The sequence below is a fragment of the Lissotriton vulgaris genome, chromosome 8 (assembly GCF_964263255.1).
Source record: "Lissotriton vulgaris chromosome 8, aLisVul1.2, whole genome shotgun sequence".
In the NCBI taxonomy this organism is placed as follows: Eukaryota; Metazoa; Chordata; class Amphibia; order Caudata; family Salamandridae; genus Lissotriton; species Lissotriton vulgaris.
This window is the reverse complement of record NC_141696.1, coordinates 1,425,379,694-1,425,396,825: the sequence shown is the minus strand read 5'-3', so window position 1 is coordinate 1,425,396,825 and position 17,132 is coordinate 1,425,379,694. Positions and strand designations below refer to the sequence as shown.

The 17,132-nt window shown below is 43.3% G+C and overlaps 1 protein-coding gene across 9 annotated transcripts in view; it reads left to right on the top strand.

Moving 5' to 3' along the window:
• Nucleotides 1-17,132, top strand: part of LOC147698863 (uncharacterized) — a 171,392-nt gene that overhangs the window by 97,916 nt on the left and 56,344 nt on the right. For 4 of the 9 annotated variants that reach the window (XM_086935472.1, XM_086935471.1, XM_086935475.1 and 1 more), the window contains exons 3-6: nucleotides 88-144; nucleotides 2,685-2,741; nucleotides 12,175-12,231; nucleotides 14,770-14,826. In XM_086935472.1, the coding sequence (XP_086791598.1) occupies nucleotides 88-144; nucleotides 2,685-2,741; nucleotides 12,175-12,231; nucleotides 14,770-14,826 (228 nt within the window). The remainder of the gene's footprint in view (nucleotides 1-87; nucleotides 145-2,684; nucleotides 2,742-12,174; nucleotides 12,232-14,769; nucleotides 14,827-17,132) is intronic. The other 5 variants (XM_086935473.1, XM_086935470.1, XM_086935469.1 and 2 more) reach the window with 5 other exon arrangements.

Below are 17,132 nucleotides of genomic sequence, written 5' to 3'. Positions count from 1 at the left end.
GCATTGTAAATGCTTGTTTTTAATTAGCTCAGTAAGGAATCCTTAAAAAACAGCTTAACGCTGCTCTTTATCCTTTTTGTCTCTCAGGAAAAAGAGTTTCGGAAGATGATAAGGCTCACCTAGGGGAAGGGCAAAAACCTTCAGGTAAGGAGCTTATGGGGACTCCAGACAGAGTATCAAGCTTTGAGGCTGGAGTTTCAGGTGGAATGCAGATTTTCAAGCAAGGGTGGGAAGAGAGAACCACTCTCTCCAAAAGAAAGAAGCCATGCAGGGCATCGTGGTTTGGGCGCAGTATTTGTACCGGGCTCCAGCAAGATGGCCACTGCTACTGCGTGACACCCAAAATCTCTAGATGTGGGTGGTGATTTCCTATGAATAATTATCTGGCCCGTACCCAAGAGGCTCCTAGATGTTTTAGTTCACTCACAGTCTAGTCTTATGCAAATGTCACATTTACACTAGCCTATGGCCAAATCAAAGATTATTTTTTCTTAAATATTTTTATTGAACAGGTATACACATTAAATAAGGCATGTATACAATTTATATCACAGTATTGAAACAAATAAACCATAGATATGTCTTAAAAACTAAAACAAGGAAAGTGCTAGTGCTTCACAGTACAAGTGCTGATGAATAAAAGTGCTTGTGCCTATATGTTCTAGCACCCAAATCCAAACATTCACATGAATGTGATTTCTTAGCTAACGCTGCAATCTTTACCTTTTACTATAATTTCACGAATATGAGGGGAAAAAATAGAGGTGGTAATTTCCTCAAAGACATATGATTCATTGTGTCCACACTCACCCAGCTAAAAAAGGCTTGCAAAAGTACTGCCAAATAGTTGTGTGCTTCCTATGACTCCCTACTCTCTTCGTGTATTCTTCTTCAAATTGTTAGTTAATAACATTTTAGTCCACCAGTTCTAAAGCGATGGAATCAGTTGTGTCCTCCAATTTTGTAATATTCAGGAGCAAGCTATTGTGAATAAGATTGAGACACAATTCTGTCCATATTGATTTAGTTGCAGGGCCTTCTTGGAAGTCCCAAATAACACCAATCAATCAATCAATCAAGTCAACTTTATTCGGTTTTCATTTGACACTTTACAAACCATAAAAGCACAGTGTAAATCATCCTTTAAAACGTATTTAATAATCATAAAACAGTTAATTTGAAGCACCAATTCAAATGATTGTTCTAATTCATCACAATTATAGACTAAAATTGATAAAACTATTTACAGGATAAAAACTAAGTCATTACAGCCAGAAAAATTGTTATTATGCATAGGCCTAAAAGTACACTCTTATATAGGACATTATTCAAAGGTGCTTTCTATGTCTAATAGAGCTTTTCAAAAATTGTGTAATATTCCTCGTAACACAATCTGAGTCCATATACTGCAAAGCAAGGTTACCTGGGCGGCATTGTCTTAACCCCCATAATTTAAAAATAGGTAAAATGTACTTTTTCCTATGCTCTTTGTAAAACTTACAGAACAATAAAACATGCATTGATGTTTGGGGTGATACTGCATCGCAAGGGCTATTAGGTAGCAATTTTTCCCAATCATTCATTGTCGGAAAGCTTACCAAGCGATGGAATATGTCGAATCTAAGGCGGGTCAGTACAAATCTATCGTACCCACTTGATGTATATGTTAAGTATGATTGGATGCTGACCACATCATTTGATTTATTTGCACCGTGGGCTTTTGTGCCTCAGAGGCTAATCTAATATCCTCCATATGGGTCATACATAACTTTTTGAAAGTTTTTCCTGGGATTGACCCAATCGATGTGGGGGTTTAATAAAACTCTGGTAGGAATATAGCCATCAGAAAATCTTTTATATATTTGAACCACCCAATCTTTAGTACTTTTTCTAGCTTAAAGCTGTCACTTAATATTTTCTGATTAAAGATTGTTTTTGGGGAGGTCCAAATCCGGTGTCATAATAGTACTGGTTGGATTTTTATTATATCAGCAATGTAAGGTAACCCTAGCTCGTTGTGGCATATGTTCGTTGAGGTGCCTTGTGGAACTGCCAGTAAATATCCTAAAAAGGCGCTTTCCACTTTCTGAATATCGTCTACATTGCAGAATCCCCAAACCACTGCCCCATAGGTCGCTGTACTAACTGACTTAGCTTGGTACATTTGAAGCATCTCTACTGGGGGTCTTTTACCTGATTTGTGTTAAAGATTCACTAGGGCCACTGCTGTTCTTATAAAAAGCAATTTCCTTACTTTGATCTCTTGATGCCATGTGTTCTTATTGTTAATTAGGATGCCTAGATACGGATAGGTGATTGTGGACTCCACAGCTCATTATAAAAGTTTTAGAAGTGTTTATTCTTAGACCTAGATCTTTCATAAACTCATTGTAACTATCTATTACGCGTGGTAAACCCAGTGGTGTCTGCGCCATAATTACAGCGTCGTCCGCACTGAGCAGGAGAGGATAAACTTGTTAAATCTTTACATTAGACTTTAATGGCTCCCAAGAGTTAGTCCCATGTTTTCTATTATTAGGAATTATAAATGTTAACTAAACACGAAGAAAAGAAAAAACGGCAGCTAGTGCACTAATCTTAGTCTTTGTTTCATTTTTAATTAGCTCGGTAAGGCATCCTTAAAAAACAGCTTAACGCTGCTCTTTCTCCTTTTTGTCTCCCAGGAAAAAGAGTTTCGGAAGATGATAAGGCTCACCGAGGGGAAGGGCAAAAACCTTCAGGTAAGGAGCTTGTGGGGACTCCAGACAGAGTATCAAGCTTTGAGGCTTGAGTTTCAGGTGGAACGCAGATTTTCAAGCAAGGGTGGGAAGAGAGAACCACTCTCTCCAAAAGAAAGAAGCCTTGCAGGGCATTGTGGTTTGGGCGCAGTATTTGTACCGGGCTCCAGCAAGATGGCCACTGCTACTGCGTGACACCCAAAATCTCCAGATGTGGGTGGTGATTTCCTATGAATAATTATCTGGCCCGTACCCAAGAGGCTCCTAGATGTTTTAGTTCACTCACAGTCTAGTCTTATGCAAATTTCACATTTACACTAGCCTATGGCCAAATCAAAGATTATTTTTTCTTAAATATTTTTATTGAACAGGTATACACATTAAATAAGGCATGTATACAATTTATATCACAGTATTGAAACAAATAAACCATAGATATGTCTTAAAAACTGAAACAAGGAAAGTGCTAGTGCTTCACAGTACAAGTGCTGATGAATAAAAGTGCTTGTGCCTATATGTTCTAGCACCCAAATCCAAACATTCACATGAATGTGATTTCTTAGCTAACGCTGCAATCTTTACCTTTTACTATAATGTCATGAATATGAGGGGAAAAAATAGAGGTGGTAATTTCCTCAAAGACATATGATTCATTGTGTCCACACTCACCCAGCTAAAAAAGGCTTGCAAAAGTACTGCCAAATAGTTGTGTGCTTCCTATGACTCCCTACTCTCTTCGTGTATTCTTCTTCAAATTGTTAGTTATTAACATTTTAGTCCACCAGTTCTTATAGCCGAGATACCCGCCACCCCCTCTCAACCCAATCCCCAAAAGGAGTGAAACCGGAAACAGTTCTTGAAGTTTTTGGAAGTGGGATGGAGTGACCATCCCGGCCGTATTTATTAAAACAAAATTAAAACATTAAACGTTTCATGTTATGTACAATTTCATTACCATATTGCGATGTTTGGCTAACCTTAACAGATTCTCTAATACAGAGGTTCTCCTAGCCGAACTAGCAACCTACAAAACATTTCTTGACATATTGAAATTGTACAACCTAACGTTTAAGGGCCAACAGCAAGGTCATAACCGGTGTCAAGATCCCTAACCGGACTTACCCCTCCCACTTGGGATGGGCGACAGCACGGAGGCGTACCTCAAGTGCAACTACTACCAATTTCCCTTGACTTGACGGGGGCACCTAAAACTCGACGCCAGTTAAAGGTCGTTCGAATACTCGTGTGAGGTATCTAGAAGGTATCGTGGCCCTTATCCCAACCCCACACAACTTACCGCATCTGCCGTCGCAGATGTCACTGGCCCCGGGAAATTCCCCAGGAGGGGGCTGTAACCCCTCCTACAAAGGAAGGGGCCTTGACCGCCTTTCCTTTACTTCCGGCGACCCATCCTTAGAAGGGACCGCCTCCCCATTGAGGGGCCAATGGCCACCTCTCCCGAGCGCTCCCATCCGTGTTGGGTGACGCCCACTCATAGGGATCTACTAATTAGTGCTCACCGATCATGACCTTACCGCCTACCAAAATAAATACGACAGTGCAAATTAACCTAAGAATACATTGGCCACTATGACCGAAAGAGCATACATCAAAATTCGACACTAACTGAATATCTTTAATGGCAAACATACTCAAAACGAACATTCTTTATTAACTCAACATCAACACGGCACTACAACCTGAAAACGAAAAAACAAAACAAAAAATTAATCAACTTTATCATACACAACTGGCTGTCTTCAGGGGCTGGTGGGTGGGTCAAAATTGGCTCTTCGTTCTGTCCCGAGCTCACGTGCAGCGAGGAGGTGCAGCTTCAGAGCACAAGAACAAGAGGATGTCTTCTGGTCTTGCGTCCCTTTTTATCCGTCTTCAGGGCGGGCGTATACCCGCCCCTGCCTGCCCCTGAGGGCGTGGCTGGCTGCGTCGGTGTCTAGGCCAGCCCACTCTAGGGCGGGAACGAGCGCGCCCCAGCTACGCCGCTTCGGGCATACCAGCTGAGACGCGCCTCCCGCCCAAAATGGCTTCCCGGGGGGATCGAGGCACTCGGCCATAAGTTCGGGGGGACCGATTCGGTCGCCCCTTTCCATATAGCCGAGATACCCGCCACCCCCTCTCAACACAATCCCCAAAAGGAGTGAAACCGGAAACAGTTCTTGAAGTTTTTGGAAGTGGGATGGAGTGACCATCCCGGCCGTATTTATTAAAACAAAATTAAAACATTAAACGTTTCATGTTATGTACAATTTCATTACCATATTGCGATGTTTGGCTAACCTTAACAGATTCTCTAATACAGAGGTTCTCCTAGCCGAACTAGCAACCTACAAAACATTTCTTGACATATTGAAATTGTACAACCTAACGTTTAAGGGCCAACAGCAAGGTCATAACCGGTGTCAAGATCCCTAACCGGACTTACCCCTCCCACTTGGGATGGGCGACAGCACGGAGGCGTACCTCAAGTGCAACTACTACCAATTTCCCTTGACTTGAGGGGGGCACCTAAAACTCGACGCCAGTTAAAGGTCGTTCGAATACTCGTGTGAGGTATCTAGAAGGTATCGTGGCCCTTATCCCAACCCCACACAACTTACCGCATCTGCCGTCGCAGATGTCACTGGCCCCGGGAAATTCCCCAGGAGGGGGCTGTAACCCCTCCTACAAAGGAAGGGGCCTTGACCGCCTTTCCTTTACTTCCGGCGACCCATCCTTAGAAGGGACCGCCTCCCCATTGAGGGGCCAATGGCCACCTCTCCCGAGCGCTCCCATCCGTGTTGGGTGACGCCCACTCATAGGGATCTACTAATTAGTGCTCACCGATCATGACCTTACCGCCACAGGCCCGGATAGTTGACCGGCTATCCGGGCCCCCCACCAAAACTCCTAGCTAAAGGTCATGTTCCAACGTTTTTAACCATGCTAAGAAGTCTCCTATGAGTAACTCATTTCCCACCCGAGACAAATGCACACCATCCCTCATATACATACTGTCATCATTAACACAACCGTGCGAGATAGAATGCAATGTCCTGGAACGGAACAACCTACTCATTTTGTTATTAAGTTTCCTAACAGAATGGTTCAAAGCAGGGATCGAAATAGCCCCCCGCCACACTTTTCGTGGGATCATATGAGACCACGCAATTATGCACCCCGGAACTCTCCTCGCCAACCAACTTACGGTGGAAAGCATAGCCTCCAGGAGAAGTCGTCTACCGGTGGTGACCAAATCATTGCCCCCTAAATGTACTATGACTATTGACGGCGGTGACCTCGTCCGCCCTAACAAACCCTCAAAGTAAGCTTGAAACTGGTCAATACAGAGACCGCCCCTTCCGTAGAAGGACATCCTGTACCCGTATTCCCCAGCTACGTGAATCATGTCACCTGCTTTGAATACGTCTGCGGCACGCCTCACGTATGAGTGGCCCACGACCCACACCTCCTTTCTCACAGCCGGTGATGTCTGACCGCTGGCCCGGTGTTGGGTCGACTGCATAGTCCGCCCCGCCTCGAAGGCTTGCGTAACTGAAAACCAAACAAAAGACAAGAAGCGTGAGTACATTGTTACAGCTTCACAACATGTGCAACCGCACATACCTCTTATAACAATTGGAGGACCAACGCCCCACTCGTTTTACTTGTTCCACATTAAGACCCCTGGCTGCAGCTTCAGTGGCAGCCCCTATCCGAAAGGAGTGGGTCCCAAACTCCCCCGGGTCCAAGCCTGCTGCGGCAATTGACATCGCGAGCACCCGCTGAAACTGAAACTTTGTCAGTGGGGTGGCGTCCGCGTGTCTCAACATTGACCCCCCCCATGATGCCACCCTTTGTGCTAGGTAATCCTCTAAACACCTCACCGGACACATGGAGGATCCTGGAATCCTGCGAATGACTATGCAGTCTCCCACCCCATTTTGATCGGTTTTCGACTTGACAAAGGATACCGTCATAGTCTCACCCCTGATCTGAACGTGTTCCCGGCACAAACCCCCCGCCACATCCCGCTTGCTCCTTGCCACCAGCTCACTTATCCTCATAGCCCCGTGAAATGCAAGCGTAAAAGCGGCTCGGAACAAACAGGCCTCGAACTGAGACGAGCATATGTCGGGGAGTGTGGCCAGCAACTGGGACAACCTATCCAGACCTATCGGGCGCCTCTCATCTACTCTGCGACCCTCAAGGCGTTGCCACCCACGCAGCGCTTTCTGTACAGCAAAAGACGCTGTCGGGTCCTGGATATTATGAGCCCTGGCAACAAAGGAGATGGCAGCACGATGCCTCTGGGCTGTAGCCACCGACTTCCCAGCCTTACGCAAGGACATCAGAAAATGTACTACCCAATCCTCATGCCCCCAAAGTCCCCCTCTCTCAGTCCCCAAAAAGGCCAAATAAGCCCGAAACGCCCCTTCGTATGCCTTCCTCGTCCTTGGTGCTAGACTCTCTCCCACGAGGTAACGAAGTTCGGGGCACCGAGAGACCAGAGAGCTTCGGGAAAGGGTGCTGGCTCGGGGTCCGCTGAGGGAAGGAAACCCGAGAAAGCCTGCATTTGAAAACGAGACAGTGCATCAGCAGCCTGATTCATCACCCCCGGGACATGTTTTGCTCTGAATACCACGTTCAGTTGCATACACAGTAAGACAATTTCTTTAAGCAGCCTCAAAATCATTTTACAACGTGCTGCCTGACTATTAATGCATTCTACAACGGTCATATTGTCAGACCAAAATATGACAGAATGATTTTTGAAACCATCGGGCCAGGATCTGAGGGCCACCAAAATAGGAAACAGCTCAAGGAAAGCAATATTACTCGTCAGCCCCTCATCGTACCACCATGTTGGCCACTTTTGTGCCGACCATTTTGTGCCGAAGATGGCGCCGAAACCCATGCTTCCCGCTGAATCCGTCCATAGACCCAGCTCTTCAGAGGACAAGGCCGGTTTGTTCCAGACGACTCGACCATTGAAATCCGCCAAGAATGCTAACCAAATACGCATGTCTTGGCGGACCTCGGCCGATAACCTCGTGCGATGGTGACCCTCTTTTAGGCCGACCATCGCCTGTGCAATCGAACGGGAGAAGGGGCGGGCCATCGGGATCACCCTTAAGGCAAAATTCAACTTCCCCACCAATTGCTGCAATTGATGCAGCGTAACTTTAGATGCAGTGATACACATTTGCAGGGCTGTCTTGAATTTCGATACTTTGGAAGCTGGTAAACGAAAACAACCCTCACTAGAGTCCAACTCGATCCCGAGGAACTCGAGGCAAGTCGTGGGACCCACAGCTTTACCTGGTGCCAACGGCACGCCAAATTGATTCATTAAAACACAAAATTCAGTCAAGGCCCGGGCACATTCATCATCCCCAGCGGCCCCAAGGAACAGAAAATCATCGAGGTAATGCATCACATTCCGAAAACCTGTTTTCTTCGTGTAAACCCATTGCAGAAAACTACTGAATTTCTCGAAATAAGCACAAGATATCGAGCACCCCATTGGCATACACCTGTCCATGTAATACGAACCTTGAAACATGAATCCCAACAAACGTTGATCATCCGGGTATACCGGGAGCAACCGGAACGCTGACTCGATATCTGATTTCGCCATCAGCGTCCCGGGCCCCAGGCGATTCAAAATGGCTACGGCCTCATCGAATGATGCGTACCGCACCGAACACATTTCTGGATTAATTGCATCGTTTACAGAAAGGCCATGAGGGGCTGATAAATTGTGAATCAATCGAAACTCACCCGGGTCCTTCTTGGGGACCACCCCTAAAGGAGAACAAACAAAGTTCGGTACCGGGGGGACAGGAAACGGGCCGGCAACCCGACCTCAGGTAACCTCTTTCCGGATCTTATCCTGTACTACAGTAGTATGCTGCAAGACGGAAAGTTGATTTTTGCACGACCCGACACCCTGAAAGCTACCCACCGGGATGCGGAAACCATATGAAAAACCGTTTCGTAGCACCCCAGCAGAAGTACGATCTGGGTATTCGCTGAGCCAAGGAATCATCGCCAGGGTATCGATCGGGGTTGGTAAAGGCGCCCCTCGGACTATATTAGACCTGTTTAGCGCCTCCTCTACCCCCATTTTCACCCGATTTGGCTCTGCACAAGGACTCAGGATGGGATGCCCCACAACCACTACATTCGTGTTTGAACTTACAAGACCCCGGGGGCCTAGTACATTTGCTTCTGTTGAAATTGAAACAGAACCCCCTCTTCCCTGTATTGCCGGCGGGTCTCGGGTAATCGTCTGTACCCGTACCCGACCGAAAGGGCGTCCCCCCATTTTGGCGGGAGGACTCACTAACAGCACTCCCCACCAATGGCACTTTCAACATTCCCGACTCTTTCATCTTATTCCATGTTAAAGAATCGTAACAGTCCCAGGTTAAACTTTTGTTATGCTCCATCGCTTTCCTGAAAAGGTTGTCATAACAGAACCATTGGTTACCTTGGTGTGATGTCGAGTACCCCATAATTCGTGACTGATATACTGGAAATTCAGGGAGCAAATCAGGCCTACGCTCCCCCAAAATTGCCGTGAAAATTCCCCAAGCATTACCCCAGTTACCAATATTTTCATTCACTTTAAAGGCGGCCATTTTTGCGCGCCAAACACTCGGATGCATCAGATCCTTTTGACCCTTAACAGTTTCGACCTCATAGTGATCAACGAGCAGGGAGAAAATGTTAACGTATTCCCCCGCCCAAATCTTTTCCTTTATTGGCAAAGGAACATGTTGCCCCAATCTTTCTCTACGAGAGGGTGTTGACTCATCCCTTGCAATCGGCAATGGCCGCTTACCTGCACCGGACGCTGCTTCCGTCCCTCGTGGCTTGTCTATCGCCGCATCCGGCGCGGGCACCTTGGCTGTATCACGTTTCTCGCGCAACTGCTTTATGAGAGCTTGCGCTTCGGTAGTCATGGCGCCCCCATTACTGTCCCCCAACCATGCAGCTAACTGTGCCGCCAACTCGGGAGGCATATCTCCGGCAGACGTCGGGGTAACTATCACGGGAATCGGATTCCCCTCATCCGGTACCGGGGCCGGTACCGGGGCTGGCGCCTCGAGCGGGGAACAGGGAACCGGGACGTCTCCCCCGACCGGCCCCCTTCTCGGCCTCTTTGGCTTCCCTCCGGCCGGTGGACGCCCCGATCCCTCCTCGCCGTCTCGCTCCGCCAACCGCTTCTTAATTTCGGACATGTCCTTCATGAGGGCCCGAACCAACTGGTCAGTCGACATTGTCTTCGCTCCTTTCTTGGGCATCTTTTCAGACGAAGTATCTAAAAGACAAAGAGAGAGATTAAAACGCTCAAAATTGGCTCTTCGTTCTGTCCCGAGCTCACGTGCAGCGAGGAGGTGCAGCTTCAGAGCACAAGAACAAGAGGATGTCTTCTGGTCTTGCGTCCCTTTTTATCCGTCTTCAGGGCGGGCGTATACCCGCCCCTGCCTGCCCCTGAGGGCGTGGCTGGCTGCGTCGGTGTCTAGGCCAGCCCACTCTAGGGCGGGAACGAGCGCGCCCCAGCTACGCCGCTTCGGGCATACCAGCTGAGACGCGCCTCCCGCCCAAAATGGCTTCCCGGGGGGATCGAGGCACTCGGCCATAAGTTCGGGGGGACCGATTCGGTCGCCCCTTTCCAAAAGCGATGGAATCAGTTGTGTCCTCCAATTTTGTAATATTCAGGAGCAAGCTATTGTGAATAAGATTGAGACACAATTCTGTCCATATTGATTTAGTTGCAGGGCCTTCTTGGAAGTCCCAAATAACACCAATCAATCAATCAATCAAGTCAACTTTATTCGGTTTTCATTTGACACTTTACAAACCATAAAAGCACAGTGTAAATCATCCTTTAAAACGTATTTAATAATCATAAAACAGTTAATTTGAAGCACCAATTCAAATGATTGTTCTAATTCATCACAATTATAGACTAAAATTGATAAAACTATTTACAGGATAAAAACTAAGTCATTACAGCCAGAAAAACTGTTATTATGCATAGGCCTAAAAGTACACTCTTATATAGGACATTATTCAAAGGTGCTTTCTATGTCTAATAAAGCTTTTCAAAAATTGTGTAATATTCCTCATAACACAATCTGAGTCCATATACTGCAAAGCAAGGTTACCTGGGCGGCATTGTCTTAACCCCCATAATTTAAAAATAGGTAAAATCCACTTTTTCCTATGCTCTTTGTAAAACTTACAGAACAATAAAACATGCATTGATGTTTGGGGTGATACTGCATCGCAAGGGCAATTAGGCAGCAATTTTTCCCAATCATTCATTGTCGGAAAGCTTACCAAGCAATGGAATATGTCGAATCTAAGGCGGGTCAGTACAAATCTATCGTACCCACTTGATGTATATGTTAAGTATGATTGGATGCTGACCACATCATTTGATTTATTTGCACCATGGGCTTTTGTGCCTCAGAGGCTAATCTAATATCCTCCATATGGGTCATACATAACTTTTTGAAAGTTTTTCCTGGGATTGACCCAATCGATGTGGGGGTTTAATAAAACTCTGGTAGGCCTATAGCTATCAGAAAATCTTTTTATATATTTGAACCACCCAATCTTTAGTACTTTTTCTAGCTTAAAGCTGTCACTTAATATTTTCTGATTAAAGATTGTTTTTGGGGAGGTCCAAATCCGGTGTCATAATAGTACTGGTTGGATTTTTATTATATCAGCAATGTAAGGTAACCCTAGCTCGTTGTGGCATATGTTCGTTGAGGTGCCTTGTGGAACTGCCAGTAAATATCCTAAAAAGGCGCTTTCCACTTTCTGAATATCGTCTACATTGCAGAATCCCCAAACCACTGCCCCATAGGTCGCTGTACTAACTGACTTAGCTTGGTACATTTGAAGCATCTCTACTGGGGGTCTTTTACCTGATTTGTGTTAAAAATTCACTAGGGCCACTGCTGTTCTTATAAAAAGCAATTTCCTTACTTTGATCTCTTGATGTCATGTGTTCTTATTGTTAATTAGGATGCCTAGATACGGATAGGTGATTGTGGACTCCACAGCTCATTATAAAAGTTTTAGAAGTGTTTATTCTTAGACCTAGATCTTTCATAAACTCATTGTAACTATCTATTACGCGTGGTAAACCCAGTGGTGTCTGCGCCATAATTACAGCGTCGTCCGCACTGAGCAGGAGAGGATAAACTTGTTAAATCCTTACATTAGACTTTAATGGCTCCCAAGAGTTAGTCCCATGTTTTCTATTATTAGGAATTATAAATGTTAACTAAACACGAAGAAAAGAAAAAACGGCAGCTAGTGCACTAATCTTAGTCTTTGTTTCATTTTTAATTAGCTCGGTAAGGAATCCTTAAAAAACAGCTTAACGCTGCTCTTTCTCCTTTTTGTCTCTCAGGAAAAAGAGTTTCGGAAGATGATAAGGCTCACCGAGGGGAAGGGCAAAAACCTTCAGGTAAGGAGCTTGTGGGGACTCCAGACAGAGTATCAAGCTTTGAGGCTGGAGTTTCAGGTGGAATGCAGATTTTCTAGCAAGGGTGGGAAGAGAGAACCACTCTCTCCAAAAGAAAGAAGCCATGCAGGGCATCGTGGTTTGGGCGCAGTATTTGTACCGGGCTCCAGCAAGATGGCCACTGCTACTGCGTGACACCCAAAATCTCTAGATGTGGGTGGTGATTTCCTATGAATAATTATCTGGCCCGTACCCAAGAGGCTCCTAGATGTTTTAGTTCACTCACAGTCTAGTCCTATGCAAATGTCACATTTACACTAGCCTACGGCCAAATCAAAGATTATTTTTTCTTAAATATTTTTATTGAACAGGTATACACATTAAATAAGGCATGTATACAATTTATATCACAGTATTGAAACAAATAAACCATAGATATGTCTTAAAAACTGAAACAAGGAAAGTGCTAGTGCTTCACAGTACAAGTGCTGATGAATAAAAGTGCTTGTGCCTATATGTTCTAGCACCCAAATCCAAACATTCACATGAATGTGATTTCTTAGCTAACGCTGCAATCTTTACCTTTTACTATAATGTCATGAATATGAGGGGAAAAATAGAGGTGGTAATTTCCTCAAAGACATATGATTCATTGTGTCCACACTCACCCAGCTAAAAAAGGCTTGCAAAAGTACTGCCAAATAGTTGTGTGCTTCCTATGACTCCCTACTCTCTTCGTGTATTCTTCTTCAAATTGTTAGTTATTAACATTTTAGTCCACCAGTTCTAAAGCGATGGAATCAGTTGTGTCCTCCAATTTTGTAATATTCAGGAGCAAGCTGTTGTGAATAAGATTGAGACACAATTCTGTCCATATTGATTTAGTTGCAGGGCCTTCTTGGAAGTCCCAAATAACACCAATCAATCAATCAATCAAGTCAACTTTATTTGGTTTTCATTTGACACTTTACAAACAATAAAAGCACAGTGTAAATCATCCTCTAAAACGTATTTAATAATCATAAAACAGTTAATTTGAAGCACCAATTCAAATGATTGTTCTAATTCATCACAATTATAGACAAAAATTGATAAAACTATTTACAGGATAAAAACTAAGTCATTACAGCCAGAAAAATTGTTATTATGCATAGGCCTAAAAGTACACTCTTATATAGGACATTATTCAAAGGTGCTTTCTATGTCTATAGAGCTTTTCAAAAATTGTGTAATATTCCTCGTAACACAATCTGAGTCCATATACTGCAAAGCAAGGTTACCTGGGCGGCATTGTCTTAACCCCCATAATTTAAAAATAGGTAAAATCCACTTTTTCCTATGCTCTTTGTAAAACCTACAGAACAATAAAACATGCATTGATGTTTGGGGTGATACTGCATCGCAAGGGCAATTAGGTAGCAATTTTTCCCAATCATTCATTGTCGGAAAGCTTACCAAGCGATGGAATATGTCGAATCTAAGGCGGGTCAGTACAAATCTATCGTACCCACTTGATGTATATGTTAAGTATGATTGGATGCTGACCACATCATTTGATTTATTTGCACCGTGGGCTTTTGTGCCTCAGAGGCTAATCTAATATCCTCCATATGGGTCATACATAACTTTTTGAAAGTTTTTCCTGGGATTGACCCAATCGATGTGGGGGTTTAATAAAACTCTGGTAGGCCTATAGCCTTCAGAAAATCTTTTATATATTTGAACCACCCAATCTTTAGTACTTTTTCTAGCTTAAAGCTGTCACTTAATATTTTCTGATTAAAGATTGTTTTTGGGGAGGTCCAAATCCGGTGTCATAATAGTACTGGTTGGATTTTTATTATATCAGCAATGTAAGGTAACCCTAGCTCGTTGTGGCATATGTTCGTTGAGGTGCCTTGTGGAACTGCCAGTAAATATCCTAAAAAGGCGCTTTCTACTTTCTGAATATCGTCTACATTGCAGAATCCCCAAACCACTGCCCCATAGGTCGCTGTACTAACTGATTTAGCTTGGTACATTTGAAGCATCTCTACTGGGGGTCTTTTACCTGATTTGTGTTAAAAATTCACTAGGGCCACTGCTGTTCTTATAAAAAGCAATTTCCTTACTTTGATCTCTTGATGCCATGTGTTCTTATTGTTAATTAGGATGCCTAGATACGGATAGGTGATTGTGGACTCCACAGCTCATTATAAAAGTTTTAGAAGTGTTTATTCTTAGACCTAGATCTTTCATAAACTCAGTGTAACTATCTATTACGCGTGGTAAACCCAGTGGTGTCTGCGCCATAATTACAGCGTCGTCCGCACTGAGCAGGAGAGGATAAACTTGTTAAATCCTTACATTAGACTTTAATGGCTCCCAAGAGTTAGTCCCATGTTTTCTATTATTAGGAATTATAAATGTTAACTAAACACGAAGAAAAGAAAAAACGGCAGCTAGTGCACTAATCTTAGTCTTTGTTTCATTTTTAATTAGCTCGGTAAGGAATCCTTAAAAAACAGCTTAACGCTGCTCTTTCTCCTTTTTGTCTCTCAGGAAAAAGAGATTCGGAAGATGATAAGGCTCACCGAGGGGAAGGGCAAAAACCTTCAGGTAAGGAGCTTGTGGGGACTCCAGACAGAGCATCAAGCTTTGAGGCTGGAGTTTCAGGTGGAATGCAGATTTTCAAGCAAGGGTGGGAAGAGAGAACCACTCTCTCCAAAAGAAAGAAGCCATGCAGGGCATCGTGGTTTGGGCGCAGTATTTGTACCGGGCTCCAGCAAGATGGCCACTGCTACTGCGTGACACTCAAAATCTCTAGATGTGGGTGGTGATTTCCTATGAATAATTATCTGGCCCGTACCCAAGAGGCTCCTAGATGTTTTAGTTCACTCACAGTCTAGTCTTATGCAAATGTCACATTTACACTAGCCTATTGCCAAATCAAAGATTATTTTTTCTTAAATATTTTTATTGAACAGGTATACACATTAAATAAGGCATGTATACAATTTATATCACAGTATTGAAACAAATAAACCATAGATATGTCTTAAAAACTGAAACAAGGAAAGTGCTAGTGCTTCACAGTACAAGTGCTGATGAATAAAAGTGCTTGCGCCTTTATGTTCTAGCACCCAAATCCAAACATTCACATGAATGTGATTTCTTAGCTAACGCTGCAATCTTTACCTTTTACTATAATGAAATGAATATGAGGGGAAAAAATAGAGGTGGTAATTTCCTCAAAGACATATGATTCATTGTGTCCACACTCACCCAGCTAAAAAAGGCTTGCAAAAGTACTGCCAAATAGTTGTGTGCTTCCTATGACTCCCTACTCTCTTCGTGTATTCTTCTTCAAATTGTTAGTTATTAACATTTTAGTCCACCAGTTCTAAAGCGATGGAATCAGTCGTGTCCTCCAATTTTGTAATATTCAGGAGCAAGCTATTGTGAATAAGATTGAGACACAATTCTGTCCATATTGATTTAGTTGCAGGGCCTTCTTGGAAGTCCCAAATAACACCAATCAATCAATCAATCAAGTCAACTTTATTCGGTTTTCATTTGACACTTTACAAACCATAAAAGCACAGTGTAAATCATCCTTTAAAACGTATTTAATAATCATAAAACAGTTAATTTGAAGCACCAATTCAAATGATTCTTCTAATTCATCACAATTATAGACTAAAATTGATAAAACTATTTACAGGATAAAAACTAAGTCATTACAGCCAGAAAAATTGTTATTATGCATAGGCCTAAAAGTACACTCTTATATAGGACATTATTCAAAGGTGCTTTCTATGTCTAATAGAGCTTTTCAAAAATTGTGTAATATTCCTCATAACACAATCTGAGTCCATATACTGCAAAGCAAGGTTACCTGGGCGGCATTGTCTTAACCCCCATAATTTAAAAATAGGTAAAATCCACTTTTTCCTATGCTCTTTGTAAAACTTACAGAACAATAAAACATGCATTGATGTTTGGGGTGATACTGCATCGCAAGGGCAATTAGGTAGCAATTTTTCCCAATCATTCATTGTCGGAAAGCTTACCAAGCAATGGAATATGTCGAATCTAAGGCGGGTCAGTACAAATCTATCGTACCCACTTGATGTATATGTTAAGTATGATTGGATGCTGACCACATCATTTGATTTATTTGCACCGTGGGCTTTTGTGCCTCAGAGGCTAATCTAATCTCCTCCATATGGGTCATACATAACTTTTTGAAAGTTTTTCCTGGGATTGACCCAATCGATGTGGGGGTTTAATAAAACTCTGGTAGGCCTATAGCCATCAGAAAATCTTTTATATATTTGAACCACCCAATCTTTAGTACTTTTTCTAGCTTAAAGCTGTCACTTAATATTTTCTGATTAAAGATTGTTTTGGGAACGTCCAAATCCGGTGCCATAATAGTACCGGTTGGATTTTTATTATATCAGCAATGTAAGGTAACCCTAGCTCGTTGTGGCATATGTTCGTTGAGGTGCCTTGTGGAACTGCCAGTAAATATCCTAAAAAGGCGCTTTCCACTTTCTGAATATCGTCTACATTGCAGAATCCCCAAACCACTGCCCCATAGGTCGCTGTACTAACTGACTTAGCTTGGTACATTTGAAGCATCTCTACTGGGGGTCTTTTACCTGATTTGTGTTAAAAATTCACTAGGGCCACTGCTGTTCTTATAAAAAGCAATTTCCTTACTTTGATCTCTTGATGTCATGTGTTCTTATTGTTAATTAGGATGCCTAGATACGGATAGGTGATTGTGGACTCCACAGCTCATTATAAAAGTTTTAGAAGTGTTTATTCTTAGACCTAGATCTTTCATAAACTCATTGTAACTATCTATTACGCGTGGTAAACCCAGTGGTGTCTGCGCCATAATTACAGCGTCGTCC